This window comes from Scardinius erythrophthalmus, assembly GCF_964197995.2.
Source record: "Scardinius erythrophthalmus genome assembly, chromosome: 8".
In the NCBI taxonomy this organism is placed as follows: Eukaryota; Metazoa; Chordata; class Actinopteri; order Cypriniformes; family Leuciscidae; genus Scardinius; species Scardinius erythrophthalmus.
In genome coordinates, this window is record NC_138228.1 from 30,433,978 (window position 1) to 30,449,021 (window position 15,044).

Below are 15,044 nucleotides of genomic sequence, written 5' to 3' on the forward strand. Positions count from 1 at the left end.
TATATATATACATATATATACATATATATATATATATATATATATATATATATATATATATATATACACACATATACATATATACATATACATATATACATAAACATATTAATATATACATATACATATACATACATACATACATATACATATATACACATATATACACATACATATACATATACATATATACTATGGGGGGCCAAACAGTTTGGGAATAATTCTCTGTAAATCCGAATATATAGTTAAAACTCTGAATATATAATTGTAAATCCTGAATACATAAATGTAACCCTGTCACAGTGTCTGGTTTGTGTCTCGTTTTCACGGTGTCCTTCAGATTGACTACAATTCCCAGCATTCTGTCTGTCACTTATCACTGTTCATTACACTCAGCTGTTGCCCGTAATCATTGTCCCAGCTGTTCATTGTTAGTCCTGTTAGATCTGTGTGTATTTATTCTCTGCCTGTTTCTGTAGGTGTACGGAGTCGTTAATTTGTGTCACCACACTTCTTGTCTGTTTATACCTGTTCTTGTTTGGATTGCTTCTCTGGATTTTTGACCTCTGCATGGATTACAATGATGTTGGATTGCCCTCTTAATAAATTACTGCGCTTGGATTTTCCTGCTTCCCGTGTGCATCCGTGACAGAACGACTCAGTCACCATAAATCCAGCGGTAATTTTCATTTTTTATTACTTTTTGTAGGATCTCGTCCCCAGTTACTATGTGGATTCCACGTAGCGAACTTTCTCCCGCAGAGAGAGAGAAGGGCATCTCTTTACTAGAGTATTTTTCTAGATGTGCACAAAGGCATGAGGAAATCAGGATAGCTGAAGCGTCACCACGGGTCTCATCGAGCACTGGGACTTCGTCGATGGTTTCGTCCAGTTCAGAGACGGTACACATCCGTCAGAAGGGAAGAAGGAGGAGGAGACCTGCGTCGGCCCAGTCAGAGACTGTCCGTGTCCCGTCTGCCCAGCCGGAGACTGTCCGTGTCCCGTCTGCCCAGCCGGAGACTGTCCACGTCACGTCTGCCCAGTCAGAGACTGTTCACATTCCGTCTGCCCAGCCGGAGACTGTCCACGTCACGTCTGCCCAGTCAGAGACTGTTCACATTCCGTTTGCCCAGTCAGAGACAGATCAAGAGATGCCCATTCGTGTGGCTGCCAAGGCTATGATGGATTATTTGGAGCGTCTGACTCTGATCCTGGACATGCCAGTGTCCGTTCCTGAGCCGGAGCCAGTGTCCGTTCCTGAGCCGGAGCCAGTGTCTGTTCCTGAGCCGGAGCCAGTGTCCGTTCCTGAGCCGGAGCCAGTGTCCGAACCTGAGCCGGTGGTGTCTGTTCCTGAACCTGAGCCGGTGGCGTCTGTTCCTGAACCTGAGCCAGTGGCGTCTGTTCCTGAGCCGGTGGTATCTGTTCCTAAACCGGTGGTGTCTGGGCCGGTGGCGTCTGTTCCAGTTCCTGAACCTGAGCCGGTGGTGTCTGTTCCTGAGCCGGTGGTATCTGTTCCTAAACCGGTGGTGTCTGAGCCGGTGGCGTCTGTTCCAGTTCCTGAACCTGAGCCGGTGGTGTCTGTTCCTGAGCCGGTGGTATCTGTTCCTAAACCGGTGGTGTCTGAGCCGGTGGCGTCTGTTCCTGAGCCGGTGGTGTCTGTTCCAGTTCCTGAGCCGGTGGTGTCTGTTCCAGTTCCTGAGCCGCCGGCGGTGTCTGTTCCTGAACCTGAGCCGGTGGTGTCTGTTCCTGAGCCGGTGGTATCTGTTCCTAAACCGGTGGTGTCTGAGCCGGTGGCGTCTGTTCCTGAGCCGGTGGCGTCTGTTCCAGTTCCTGAGCCGCCGGTGGTGTCTGTTCCAGTTCCTGAGCCGCCGGTGGTGTCTGTTCCAGTTCCTGAGCCGCCGGTGGTGTCTGTTCCAGTTCCTGAGCCGCCGGTGGTGTCTGTTCCAGTTCCTGAGCCTGCGCCGGTGGTGTCTGTTCCTGAGCCGGTGGTGTCTGTTCCTGAGCCGGTGGTGTCTGTTCCAGTTCCTGAGCCGCCGGTGGTGTCTGTTCCTGAGCCGGTGGTGTCTGTTCCTGAACCTGAGCCGGTGGTGTCTGTTCCTGAGCCGGTGGTGTCTGTTCCTGAACCTGAGCCGGTGGTGTCTGTTCCTGAGCCTGCGCCGGTGGTGTCTGTTCCTGAGCTGGTGGTGTCTGTTCCAGTTCCTGCGTCGGTGGGTTCTGTTCCAGTTCCTACGCCGGTGGTGTCTGTTCCAGTTCCTGCGCTGGTGGTGTCTGTTCCAGTTTCTGTGCCGCCGTGGCCGCCCGAGGGGTCGTCTCCGCCTTGGCCGCCCGAAGGACCTGACCCGTCCCGGTCGCCTGCACAGCCGGATCCGCCGTGGCCGCCCGAGGGGTCGTCTCCGCCGTGGCCGCCCGAGGGGTCGTCTCCGCCGTGGCCGCCCGAGGGGTCGTCTCCGCCGTGGCCGCCCGAGGGGTCGTTTCCGCCGTGGCCGCCCGAGGAGTCGTCTCCGCCTTGGCCGCCCGAAGGACCTACCCCGTCCCGGTCGCCTGTACAGCTGGATCCGCCCTGGCCGCCCGAGGGAAAGTCTCCGCCCTGGCCGCAAGATGAACTGTCACTCCCTGTCCCCGTTTCCCTCCATGGACCTGGCCCACCTTCCCTCCCCCTGATCCTCCACCATTCCACCTCCCTCCTGAACTCTTGTGTTGTGTTTTAGTGTTGTCATGGAGCGTCTGGTAGCCGCTCCGTAGAGGGGGGGTTATGTCACAGTGTCTGGTTTGTGTCTCGTTTTCACGGTGTCCTTCAGATTGACTACAATTCCCAGCATTCTGTCTGTCACTTATCACTGTTCATTACACTCAGCTGTTGCCCGTAATCATTGTCCCAGCTGTTCATTGTTAGTCCTGTTAGATCTGTGTGTATTTATTCTCTGCCTGTTTCTGTAGGTGTACGGAGTCGTTAATTTGTGTCACCACACTTCTTGTCTGTTTATACCTGTTCTTGTTTGGATTGCTTCTCTGGATTTTTGACCTCTGCATGGATTACAATGATGTTGGATTGACCTCTTAATAAATTACTGCGCTTGGATTTTCCTGCTTCCCGTGTGCATCCGTGACAAACCCTGAATATATAGTTATAACTCTGAATATATAAATGTAAATCTGAATATATAAATGTAAATCACGAATATATAGTTAAAACTCTGAATATATACATGTAAATCCTGAATATATAGTTAAAACTCTGAATATATAAATGTAATTCATATAGTTATAACTCTGAATATATAAATGTAATTCTGAATATATAGTTATAACTCTGAATATATAAATGTAATTCTGAATATATAGTTATAACTCTGAATATATAAATGTAAATCCTGAATATATAGTTATAACTCTGAATATATAAATGTAAATCCTGAATATATAGTTATAACTCTGAATATATAGTTGTAAATCCCGAATATATATTTAAAACTCTGAATATATAAATGTTAATCTCAAATATATAGTTATAAATGTAAATCCTAAATATATAGTTAAAACTCTGAATATATAAATGTAATTCTGAATATATAGTTATAACTCTGAATATATAAATGTAAATCCTGAATATATAGTTATAACTCTGAATATATAAATGTAAATCCTGAATATATAGTTATAACTCTGAATATATAGTTGTAAATCCCGAATATATAGTTATAACTCTGAATATATTAATGTAAATCCTGAATATATAGTTATAACTCAGCATGTGAGCTCCGCTCAATATTCCGCTCTATGCCAGTGCGCTCCACTCAATCGCTCACGGCCCAAGCGCTCAAATCCCGGTCCGACATGAAATCTCAGTGTAATGTAGGCTACTGTACTATAGCCTTTGTTGATTATTTTTAAGGCATTGTTGGGGGCATTTACCATTTTGCATAGGTGGCCTCAGCACATTGTTTGTGTGATAATAGGCCATTCTTTAAACTTTATTAGTTTCAGAAAGATTCTCGCGGATACAGAGACAGTTGAAACAAAGGCAGATCTTTATTTTACAAAGCACAAGGTTTTGGTGCTATTGTAAATGTACACAAATAAAAGTAGACCCTTTGTAGTTGTCTTACACACTAATCTGTATGGCCAAAAATTGACGGAGTTTCTTCCGCTGTCATTAAAGAAAAATCCATCAGAACGTGCTGGCGCGTTCGTTGTACAGGGTTAGAGAAAAGCTTATTTAGTTTCATATTTATGTTTAAACTAGATGTACCGCATGGCGGTACAAAATATGACCGCCGCTCAGGCCTGCACTGGCTTTCCACAAAAATAAATGACGTGGAGCAATTTGGCTGTATTGCGTGTTTATGTATATAAGTTGTATATTTTAAAAGACTGTCTGGAGTATTCCTGTGGATCATGGATAATTTAGAGTTTTGTAATTATTTGCCATTACTATTTAAGTTTTATATCAAAAGTCATTAGTTTAGACACTTAACATCCATAATGTGAAAACGTCACATCCATAACAGTGGTTTTCCCTACATAATGTATTACAAAAATGAGTTTCAAAAACACACATTGTGTTCAAGCAAGTCTTTTTCATGCTACATCGGCAGTTTGTTTAATAATTCACAGAGTTTGTAGGACACTTGTAAAGTGTGTGTATTTCATGTTATGTCCATAACGCTGATAAAATGTATTCATAGGATGTAAAATATTTTTACATCCTATGTATATTTTCTTTGCACGTAGAAGAGACCCGAGGCCCAGAGAGAAGGAAATGAAAAGTGGAATAAAGTCGTTATTTTTGTTTGTTTTTGCGCACAAAAAGTATTCTCATCGCTTTATAAACTTAAGATTGAGCCACTGGAGTCACTTGGACTATATTAACGATGTCTTTAATACATTTTCTGGGCCAGCAAGTTTCAGTCCCTTAGAAGCCTATGGAGGAGTTAGACAACTCTCAGATTTAATCAAAAATATCTTAATTTGTGTTCCGAAGATGAACGAATGTCTTACGGGGTTGGAACAACATAGGGGTGAGTAATTACTGACAGAATTTTAATTTTTGGGTGAACTATCCCTTTAACGTTAATAAGTGTTTCCCGAAACGTTCTTAGTTAAGAATACCTTCTGTAAGTCATTCGTTCGTATGGTTAGTCTGGAGCACTCTTAGCTATACCTTATCACTATTGACAGTTCATTGCGATAGTGGCCACCACTGTTTCTTTACATCTCAGTCTATACGAATATATTTCTGCTAATTGAAGTGTTTTCATGCAAAGAACATTGTCATTACACTGATGTGATTTTATGTTGTTATTAATTATATTATCCAAAGTTTTATCAACTGGCAAACCGTTAGGCAGTAGATTAGCTATAGGAGTATGTTTAACCTCTTAAACTCTGAGACCATTTTGAGGGATTTCCGTCTGGATTTGGCCTACCCAAATTGAAAAGCTTCAAATACCCACATACAGTGGTCTAAATACACAATTTTGGTGTCATTTTAAAGGAAACCCTTTGAAGTTTCATAAACCACTGCTAATAGTGATAAACATGCAAGCAGGGCCGGTGCGCGGCGTGCCTATAGGCGAACTAGGCAGCCGCCTAGGGCGGCAAGAACATTTATATATTCAGAGTTTTAACTATTATATTCGGGATTTACATTTATATATTCAGAGTTTTAATTATATATTCGGGATTTACATTTATATATTCAGAGTTTTAACTATATATTCGGGATTTACATTTATATATTCAGATTTACATTTATATATTCAGAGTTACAACTATATATTCAGGGTTACATTTATATATTCAGGATAGGGCTGGGCGATATGGGCAAAAAAAAAATATCACGATCCTTTTTTTATATCAGTCGATATCGATAATTATCACGATAAAAGTCAAATCTTTATTTCTTTCAAGTTTAAAGGCAGATTTTTGCTCCAAAGTAAAAGCGTTAACTGTGGTTTTAAACTACTCTTTATTGTCAGAACATATCATGACAAACACTTGCCAAACAGGTGATCATTTCACAAATCTGAGGTAGAACATTCAAACATTTGTCATTTTTCCTTAACAAAATAAATATATTTATTGGACAATTTCTTAGTTTCTGCATGTGCTAATTTTTTTTTTTTTTTTTTTTTGGTAAAATGTAACATTCTGACTGTTTGAGTTTTATTAAACTTAACTATTGGTTATCCAGTATCATGCATTTAGATCATGACAACCACAGATGAAACCAGGCATAGCCTGTAGCACCTCACTATCATGGCAAAGTGTAACTTTATGGTTTCTATGGTATTTGTATGAAAAAAGTAGCCTAAATACATTATTAAATACTGTAATTATATTCCATTAGTCCTTTAATACATTGTCTACATTAATAATATAATACAATTTAATATGTATATCCCAGATTTCATGGTGCAGTTGATATTACTAGGCTAACATTACGTTACAGTAAATCCATGGTAAATGATGGGAATTTGTAGACGGAAAAGCCTTCAGACTGTATCAAAGAGTATAGAAGTAACAAGAGGCGAAACTCAATAGAACGTTCCATTGCAACAAACTCACCCATGCGCAGAGCTGCAGCTCCGCCATCTTGGACTGAACGCAACACCGCTGTCATAGGATTGAACTATACCGGTTCAAATTCAAAAGCGGTTAAATGAACTAAAAAGTAGTTTCTAGTTTTTAATATCTCTAGAGCAGACATCCCATGTCTCCCGGAAGATCCGGGAGTCTCCCGCATATTTATAGCGGCTCCCTGATGCCCGCAAATTAGCTAAAATCACCCGGAATCTAGAGCGAGCGAGCAAGAGCGCGCAGCTCCAAACCTAGCAGTAACGTTAGAGCACACGGCAGAAAGGGTGAGGGAGCGAGATATCAACATATCAACCTAAAATGTGGAACACAACTTGTTCAGATTTTTTGCTTTCATTTTCTTGCAGTTCTAGAGTAAAATATATTTTGTAATATATATATATATATATATATATATATATATATATTATATAAAATATAAATAATTATATTTTAAAATTTGTACATTTTAATAAACTCAAACTTATATAACTTTTTTCTGTTTCACTTTCATAATTTATTTCACTTCAACAATAATCTGACAAATTAAAACAAGACCAACCATAGTATTAACGTTACAACCATACTAACGTTACAACCATTTAAGTTTGGATAGTGATTTTCATGTTTAAGCGAAAAAAAGGTGACAGTTAAAGGGTTAGTGATAACAATGAATTAATAAAGCGGTCATTTGCCAGGTTAGGTGTTCATATATCTCTGAAAGTATGCGATTTAAAAAGCCCATTTCGAGTCTTGACAATTTCGACCAAATACATAACGTTAGCAAACTGTTACTGCGGTTATGGGATAGCTTACATTAACGTTACAGCACCTGTTATCGTTGACGTTAGCTCACTTTAAAGTTAATAAAACCTTTTCTACTTTACCTCTCTGGATCTTTTGGGGAATCTATGAAATGCTAGTAGATTGGTTGTACACTGGTAGTTGTTGCAGTTGATGGCAGAACACTGTTTTCTTTGTTTGCAATTATTTTCAGACATAATGTTAATGCTGTACAGTAGTTGTGCTACCAGTAAAGCCGTTGGTTCAGTCCAAAATGGCGGCCGCGCTACCGAAGCGCCACCTAGTGGCTGTTGTCAAAACTGCAACGGAGTTTCGCCTCTTGTTACTTCTATACTCTTTGACTGTATCGCTGCACACAGTGTTTCTCCAGTTTGTCAGCGCTGTTTCATCTGCCTTTAAACTGGTTTAAATCACGGAGACATTTGTGTTCTTCGCTGAACTCAAGCGCTTCTCACTGGATTTCGTGACCGAGACCGATCAGTAAACGCATCTGCACTAGTGAGCTCGCGCTCGCGCTGCCGTTTGGACTTTGAGCCGAGCGGATAAACGGTCCATGTGGCGCGCGGTTCAAATGAGTTTCGTTCCGCTTTTGGCGCATAAACATTATCGAACATTTATCGACCTCTTGATATCGTTTTATCGAGAAAAATTATATCGCGATAATTATCGTTATCGTTTTATCGCCCAGCCCTAATTCAGGATTTACAATTATATATTCAGAGTTTTAACTATATATTCGGATTTACATGGAATTATTTCCTGTTTGGCCCCCCAATATATACATATACACACACACATACATATATATATATATATATATATATATATATATATATATATATATATATATATATATATATATATGTAACCAGAATGAGTATGCTATGCCTTTAAGTGGGCAGGTGAGGCGATAGGGCCGGTGAGAAATATTTTCTGAACCACAGTGTTACCAATCAGGTTATTCACTATATCTGTGAAGGATTGTATCTGTCATTTTAATAAAGTATCAACTTTTTGTACTCCGGCTTCTAGTTCATTTATTTGAACTGCCTGTGTTAAAATCATCATTGTTAGGGTCCCCCATCCCAGAAAGTGGGGGTGGCGTAGTCAATTTGGTCGACACAATCTAATAGCCACCAAGTCTAGGTCACATAAGCCCCTTTCACACAGCGCATTGAACCCGGGAAATTGCCGGCAATTTGCCGGAACGCCTTCTGTGTGAACGCAAACACGACCCGGGTTTAATGCCGGGATCGATGCCGGGTTGGGGACCTAGTAACATTGCCGTGTTCAGTCCCGGGACGCGCGCTGTGTGAACAAAAGCCGTAATAATGCCGTGTCGTAGTGATGACGCTGAAGCCGGGATCATTCGCCAGCTGTGAAACGGTACGAAATGCGCAATTTTATGATCGAATCAGAGAAATAAATGCACAAGCGTGGTTTCTCGAGAGAGAAATCGCAGCTCATAAGCAAACTGAAGACACTGCTGAGACATTACAAGTCACATCGATGTCACGTGTCTTTCCGGGACATACACGGGTTGTGTGTGAACGCGCTCTCTGATCCTGGAAAATCACTGGCAGTGTGAATGAACCAAAATCAAATGAACCCGGGTCAAATCCCGGGTCACTTTATCCGTGTATTTTCCGGAATCTCTGTGTGAAAGGGGCTATATATATACAAACATGATGAACACTGCCAGAGCCCTACAAAATGACATCCAGCAGGCCACTGGTGTGAATGTCTCTGACCAAACAATCAGAAACAGACTTCATGAGGGTGGTCTGAGGGCCCGACGTCCTCTAGTGGGCCCTGTGCTCACTGCCCAGCACCAGGGAGCTCGATTGGCATTTCCCATTGAACACCAGAATTGGCAGGTCCGCCACTGGTGCCCTGTGGTTTTCACAAATGAGAGCAGGTTCACCCTGAGCACGTGACAGACAGGAAAGGGTCTGGAGAAGCCGTGGAGAATGTTATGCTACCTGTAACATCGTTCAGCATGACCGGTTTGGTGGTGGGTCAGTGATGGTCTGGGGAGGCATATCCATGGAGGGACGCACAGACCTCTGCAGGCTAGACAATGGCACCCTGACTGCCATTAGGTATCGGGATGAAATCCTTGGATCCATTGTCAGACCCTATGCTGGTGCAGTGGATCCTGGGTTCCTCCTGGTGCACAACAATGCCTGGCCTCATGTGGCAAGAGCATGCAGGCAGTTCCTGGAGGATGAAGGAATGATACCATTAAGGGGCCACCACGCTCACCTGACCTACATCCAATAGAACACCTCTGGGACATTGTGTTTCGGTCCATCTGACATCACCTGGTTGCGCCTCAGACTGTCCAGGAGCTCAGTGATGCGCTGGTCCAGATCTGGGAGGAAATACCCCAGCACACCATCCGTCATCTCATTAGTTGTCAGGCATGCATACAAGCATGTGGGGGCCATACAAACTACTGAGTACCATTTTGAGTTGCTGCAATGAAATTTCAGCAAAATTGACAAGCCTGCTGCATAATTTTTTCACTTAAATTTCCGGGGTGTCTTTGAATTCAATCCTCTGTAGGTTGATCATTTTCATTTCCATCAAATGATGTGGCATCCTTTCGTTCATAACACATTTTTGTTCATAACACATTACCCAGTCCATATTAGTATAGATATCCAGCATGATATTTTTCCCCATTGAGATCTGATGTGTTTTCAAAGTGTTCCTTTATTTTTTTTGAGTAGTATATATATATATATATATATATATATATATATATACATATATACATACACACACATACACACACACATGCATACATATATATATATATATATATATACACACATACATATATACATACATACATATATACATACACACATATATACATACATACATATATACATATATATATATATATATATATATATATATATATACATATATACATACATACATATATACATACACACATATATACATACATACATATATACATATATATATATATATATATATATATATATATATATATATATATATATATATATATATACATACACACATATATATATATAGGGTGACCAGATTTCTCATTGAGGAATACGGGACAGATACAGAACCCACAGACCCACAACACTTACTGCACACATACCAGTATTTACACTTAATAATATTGTTAGCTATGTAAAAAAATAAATGTAGACTTACATGAAATTGCAGATCAGTGGGAACAAGATGGTGCAACAGCATCATCATGTACTGTTGCCGTTTTGTATTTTTCACTGGAACCAATTTTTGCCAGTGTGCGCTTGTCTTTCAAGAGTTTATCATAAAATGCGGAGCAGTCCAGTCCGAAATTAATTCGTACGAAAAGCATTGCCTTCATTGTTGTTACACTCAGTCGAGATTTTTCATCTGTCCATGATGCATTCATTAATGAGAACACGCGCTCCACAGGTGCAGATGTACCAGGCAGGCATAAAACAAACTCCACAGCCAAAGATAAGACTGCAAAGTTGAGTGACTTGCTCCCCATCTCACTAAATACGTCTGTCCATCTTTCAGACACAGCCACCTTGTTTTTGTTCCACTCAGTGATGTGACAAGTGACAATGTTTTTGGCACAGGCCCACTCATCAAAGAGCATGGTTTCGTCAACTGATGTGAGAGCAGGTATTCTTGAGTAGAATTTGCTGAGGCTGCTCTGAATGTCTCTCCATTCTGGAACACTTCTCAGTAGGACCCACTCTAGTTCTTTTGTATTCTCCAGTGAGCAGCTCCAATTATCAAGGTAATCCACTGATGCTGAGTAAAAGCTTCTCACTGCACAATAAAAATCATCAGCTTTTATGTCACCAGCTTCAACAAGCGTGTCTAACTGTGTTTTGATGTCAGAGGGAATAAATGATTCCTCCAGCCTGGCCTGCAAGACATTTCTCAGATCATATATGTGCAAAGCCACTTCTGTGGCAGATATATTGTCTTGCTCTACTGTCTCCAGTGCACGATGGAAAGCTGCAGTTTGCTTAAGTGCAAATCCAAGCCAAAGTTTTGTGCAAGGGTTGCTGAATGTGTCTCTTAGAAACTTTGGGCACTTTTCCTGAGAAAGAAAGTATGCACGTAGACCATCAAAAAGGTGCAGAATTCGTTCAAGAGATGGACCAAGAGAGAGGAAACGTGTGCTACCATGCTGCAGTAATTTCTGATAGTCCAGCTGTACAAAGTCACAAAACTCCTTGAGCTCCTTTACGCGCACTGTATAGATATGAAAGTATTTGTATACCTTCACAGCAAAACAGTCCAAGTCAATCGGTAAGCAATCCACTGCTGTTTGCAGGGTATTGTGGATGATGTGTGCACTACAGCCAATGCCCAGAATATCCCTTCCTAGCTGCATTTGCAGCTTTCTCCAGATGTTGCCTTTACCAGCTCTTTTAACACCGCCAAAGTTTGTGTTAGTGTTATCAGCACAAAGTGCAACTATTTTCTGAGCTAGGCCATGTTTTTCAATGACATGGGAAATGTAGGCAGTTTGCAAATCTGATGTCTCACCTGGCAGAGATGAAAATTCTATTATCTTGACCTTTACTCCCTCTAGTGGCTTGAAGTATCGCACAAGCACAGGGAACAATTTAATGTCTTTGTGGTTGGATGCATCCACAGTTAATGTGACAAATGAGCACTTGTCCAAATCATGCTGCACTTCTTCCTCTGACAAAGGACCAAGAACGTTGCATATTATAGCCTCAGATTTAGTGCGAGCTGAAGAAAATTTCGGATCATACAATTTCTTAATCAATTTTGCAGTGCAGTCAGCTGACCGAAAACTATGGCCATGAATAACAGAATGGTATGCAAAAAGTCCTTCACTTGCATGTACTTTATCAGATTCGCAACTTTGCTTCACAAAAAATTCGCTGACACTTGGAGTAGCACACTTACTTGTAGCAGCGTCCATGTGCTTTTTTGTGTGCATATGCTGCGTAATGTCGGCTCGGCCTCCGTGAGCAATGGAAAAGCGAGCCCCGCAAATGTCGCATCTTAATTTGCTCGCCTCTGATTGTGACTCTCTTTTGAGAAATTTAAACTCTTTCTGAAGATCATCGTTAAATGTACAGGAACGCTTCTTTGACATCTTTGCACTTGAATGAGTCAATTAAGCTTATCCGTGGTCTCGTCTCGTATACATTACACTTAACTGTGACGTCGGATTCCGCCTTCACTCAAGTTCAGATTGATTGAGGGAATTGTGATTGGATGGAATTGTCCTTCTGCCTTCTCTTATTGGATGGAATTTGTTTTCCCCTCTAAAATATGCTATGAGGTGATTTGCTAGTTTTATTAGGCTATTCCAAATACGCATGCTATCACTCAGAAGAAAAAAAATAAAAAAAAAAATATATATATATATATTAACAATGAAATACGGGACAAAACATGCTTTTTTCATAATAAGTCGGGACACTAAAATTAGAGTTGAAATACGGGACTGTCCCGGGAAAAACGGGACGTCTGGTCACCCTATATATATATATATTTGATGAAATCTGAGAGCTGGATCACTTCTCCATAGGCTGCTAGGTGACCGAAACTTGCTGGCCCAGAAAAGTTATTAAAGAGATCGTTAATATAGTCCAAGTGACTACAGTGGCTCAATCTTAAGTATATCACGCGACGAGAATACTTTTTGTGTGCAAAAACAAACAAAAATAACGACTTTATTCCACTATTCATTTCCTCCTCTCTGGGCTACTGGAGTTTACTTATGTAATTGTTGCATTAGGCTATGAAGTAATAAATGTTTATTGATAAGATCTAGCCTAGCTATTTCATGTCTTTTCATTTACAGTAGCATGAACCACGAGTAGTCGAGTAACGTTAACTCGAGTATTGTTTTGATAAGAAATCGACCAGTAGTAGTCGTGCAACCCCTATTAGAGGAGTGTTGTTGTTATTGTACAAATTGGGGTCTAACCTCCTGAGGAGAGGCCTTAAGGAATTGAATTTGTCAAATAAATGAATTACATTTTTCTTTGCGTTTGTGTGTGTGATATAGCCTATATGAGTTCGAGTCCGGTGTGCGACCCCTTTAATGCTGTAATTTTGCAGCAGGCATGGATGTTCAGGCTTATCATGAAATTTGTTCAGATGTCACGGCCTGTATCTTGCACTTTTAATTCCTTTCAAGACCTCTATATTTATAGTTCAAAAGTAACATTCAAAAACTACCATTCAAATTGCAATTTGTTGCATGAAATGTAAACACTTTGTTTTTAGCAGTTTTAGTGTTCATTTTTTAATGATTCCCAAACAAATGTACTGGTGCCTGTTACAATTTTTTTTTTTTTTTTATGTGCAATGTTAAGTCAGCACTTTTATATGCAGTTTTAGCACTGTTGTATTAGGGATTCACTCAATTCCACTCAACTCAGCACTTCTGTTTTTAACATTAATGGAGTTTTAAGGATTCACAAACAAATGTTCTGTGGCCCATTGCCACATAAGGGCAATGTTGATATGTTGGATATTTATGTGGCCAATTGTATAATGTAAGTTTTAACATTTCTACAGAAAGGGTGTTGTACCCACAAAGAAACTGACTGTTAATTAAACATGTTCGCTATTTAAAAAAAAAAAAAAAAAATTGATGCAGCTATTAAAGATAAGATTAAAACAAAGTCATTTCTGTGTGTATTTGAAAGACGTTTAACAACCTCTCATACTGTCAATTAAATACTGCTGTATATGTTTAACTAGTAGATTAAGCTGAATAATTTTGAACACTCAAAATAAATAAATAAATAAATAAATAATTTAAGTAGAAGTAACAATTAAATGGGGTGGAATTATAAAAAAATTTATACTAATGAAACTAAATAAAATTGATTAAGTTCAACTAAATGTGTTGAGTAGAAGTAACAATTAAATAGGGGTGGAATTACTAATTTTTTTTATACTAACGTAACTAAATAAAATTGATTAAGTTTAATTGATTTTACCTACATTTAAACAAATGCATTGAGTGCAACCAAAAAATTGATTGAATTCAACGAATCATTTTTTTCAGTGTATTTCATAGAGCTAATTTGCTACAACTGTAAACAGAAAGCAAACAAAACTAATAATAATAGTAATAAATAACACCAGGAGCTTTAAATAATAGAATCTATCATGTTTATAATACACTGTGTCAGTTTGTCAGCACAGATTATATATATAAAAAAAAACATACTGCAGAGTAGAGAAATGTTCCATTATGAATATATAGGGTTCTGTTTTGACTAACCTGCATAGATGTCACAGAACAGCATTTTGCCACATACACCTGTTTAGAGACGTTACTGAGAATTTCAAATATTCCAACTCAAGAGCGAGACTGAGTCTTTGTGTGTTTTTGTAAATTTGCATATTTGCTGCTTTATCTAGGAAGTGATACAACAGTCACCACTTCTGTCTTCTGGTTCCAATTCACTGTTCCCTCTCACAGTTTCACATCCCTTTACAACTGATTGTCTCAAAGGCATTTTGTTTAAGTGACCTGGCTGGCAAACATCCATTTTGTCATTCTTTTACATTTTCTGAATAAAATATGATAACCATATATACAGTGCCTTGCGAAAGTATTCATATCCCTTTATTTATTTTTTCACATTTTGTTATGTTGCAGA

At 39.9% G+C, this 15,044-nt stretch overlaps 1 protein-coding gene across 9 annotated transcripts in view; it reads right to left on the minus strand.

Moving 5' to 3' along the window:
* Nucleotides 1–15,044, minus strand: part of def8 (differentially expressed in FDCP 8 homolog) — a 143,936-nt gene that overhangs the window by 69,358 nt on the left and 59,534 nt on the right. For 2 of the 9 annotated variants that reach the window (XM_081372085.1, XM_081372084.1), the window contains exon 1: nt 14,663–14,742. The exons of the other annotated variants lie outside the window; for them this stretch is intronic. In XM_081372085.1, coding sequence (XP_081228211.1) covers nt 14,663–14,687 — 25 coding nt within the window. In that variant the 5' untranslated portion in view covers nt 14,688–14,742. Of the gene's footprint in view, nt 1–14,662; nt 14,743–15,044 lie in introns of those variants that run through there. 9 annotated transcript variants of the gene reach the window in all.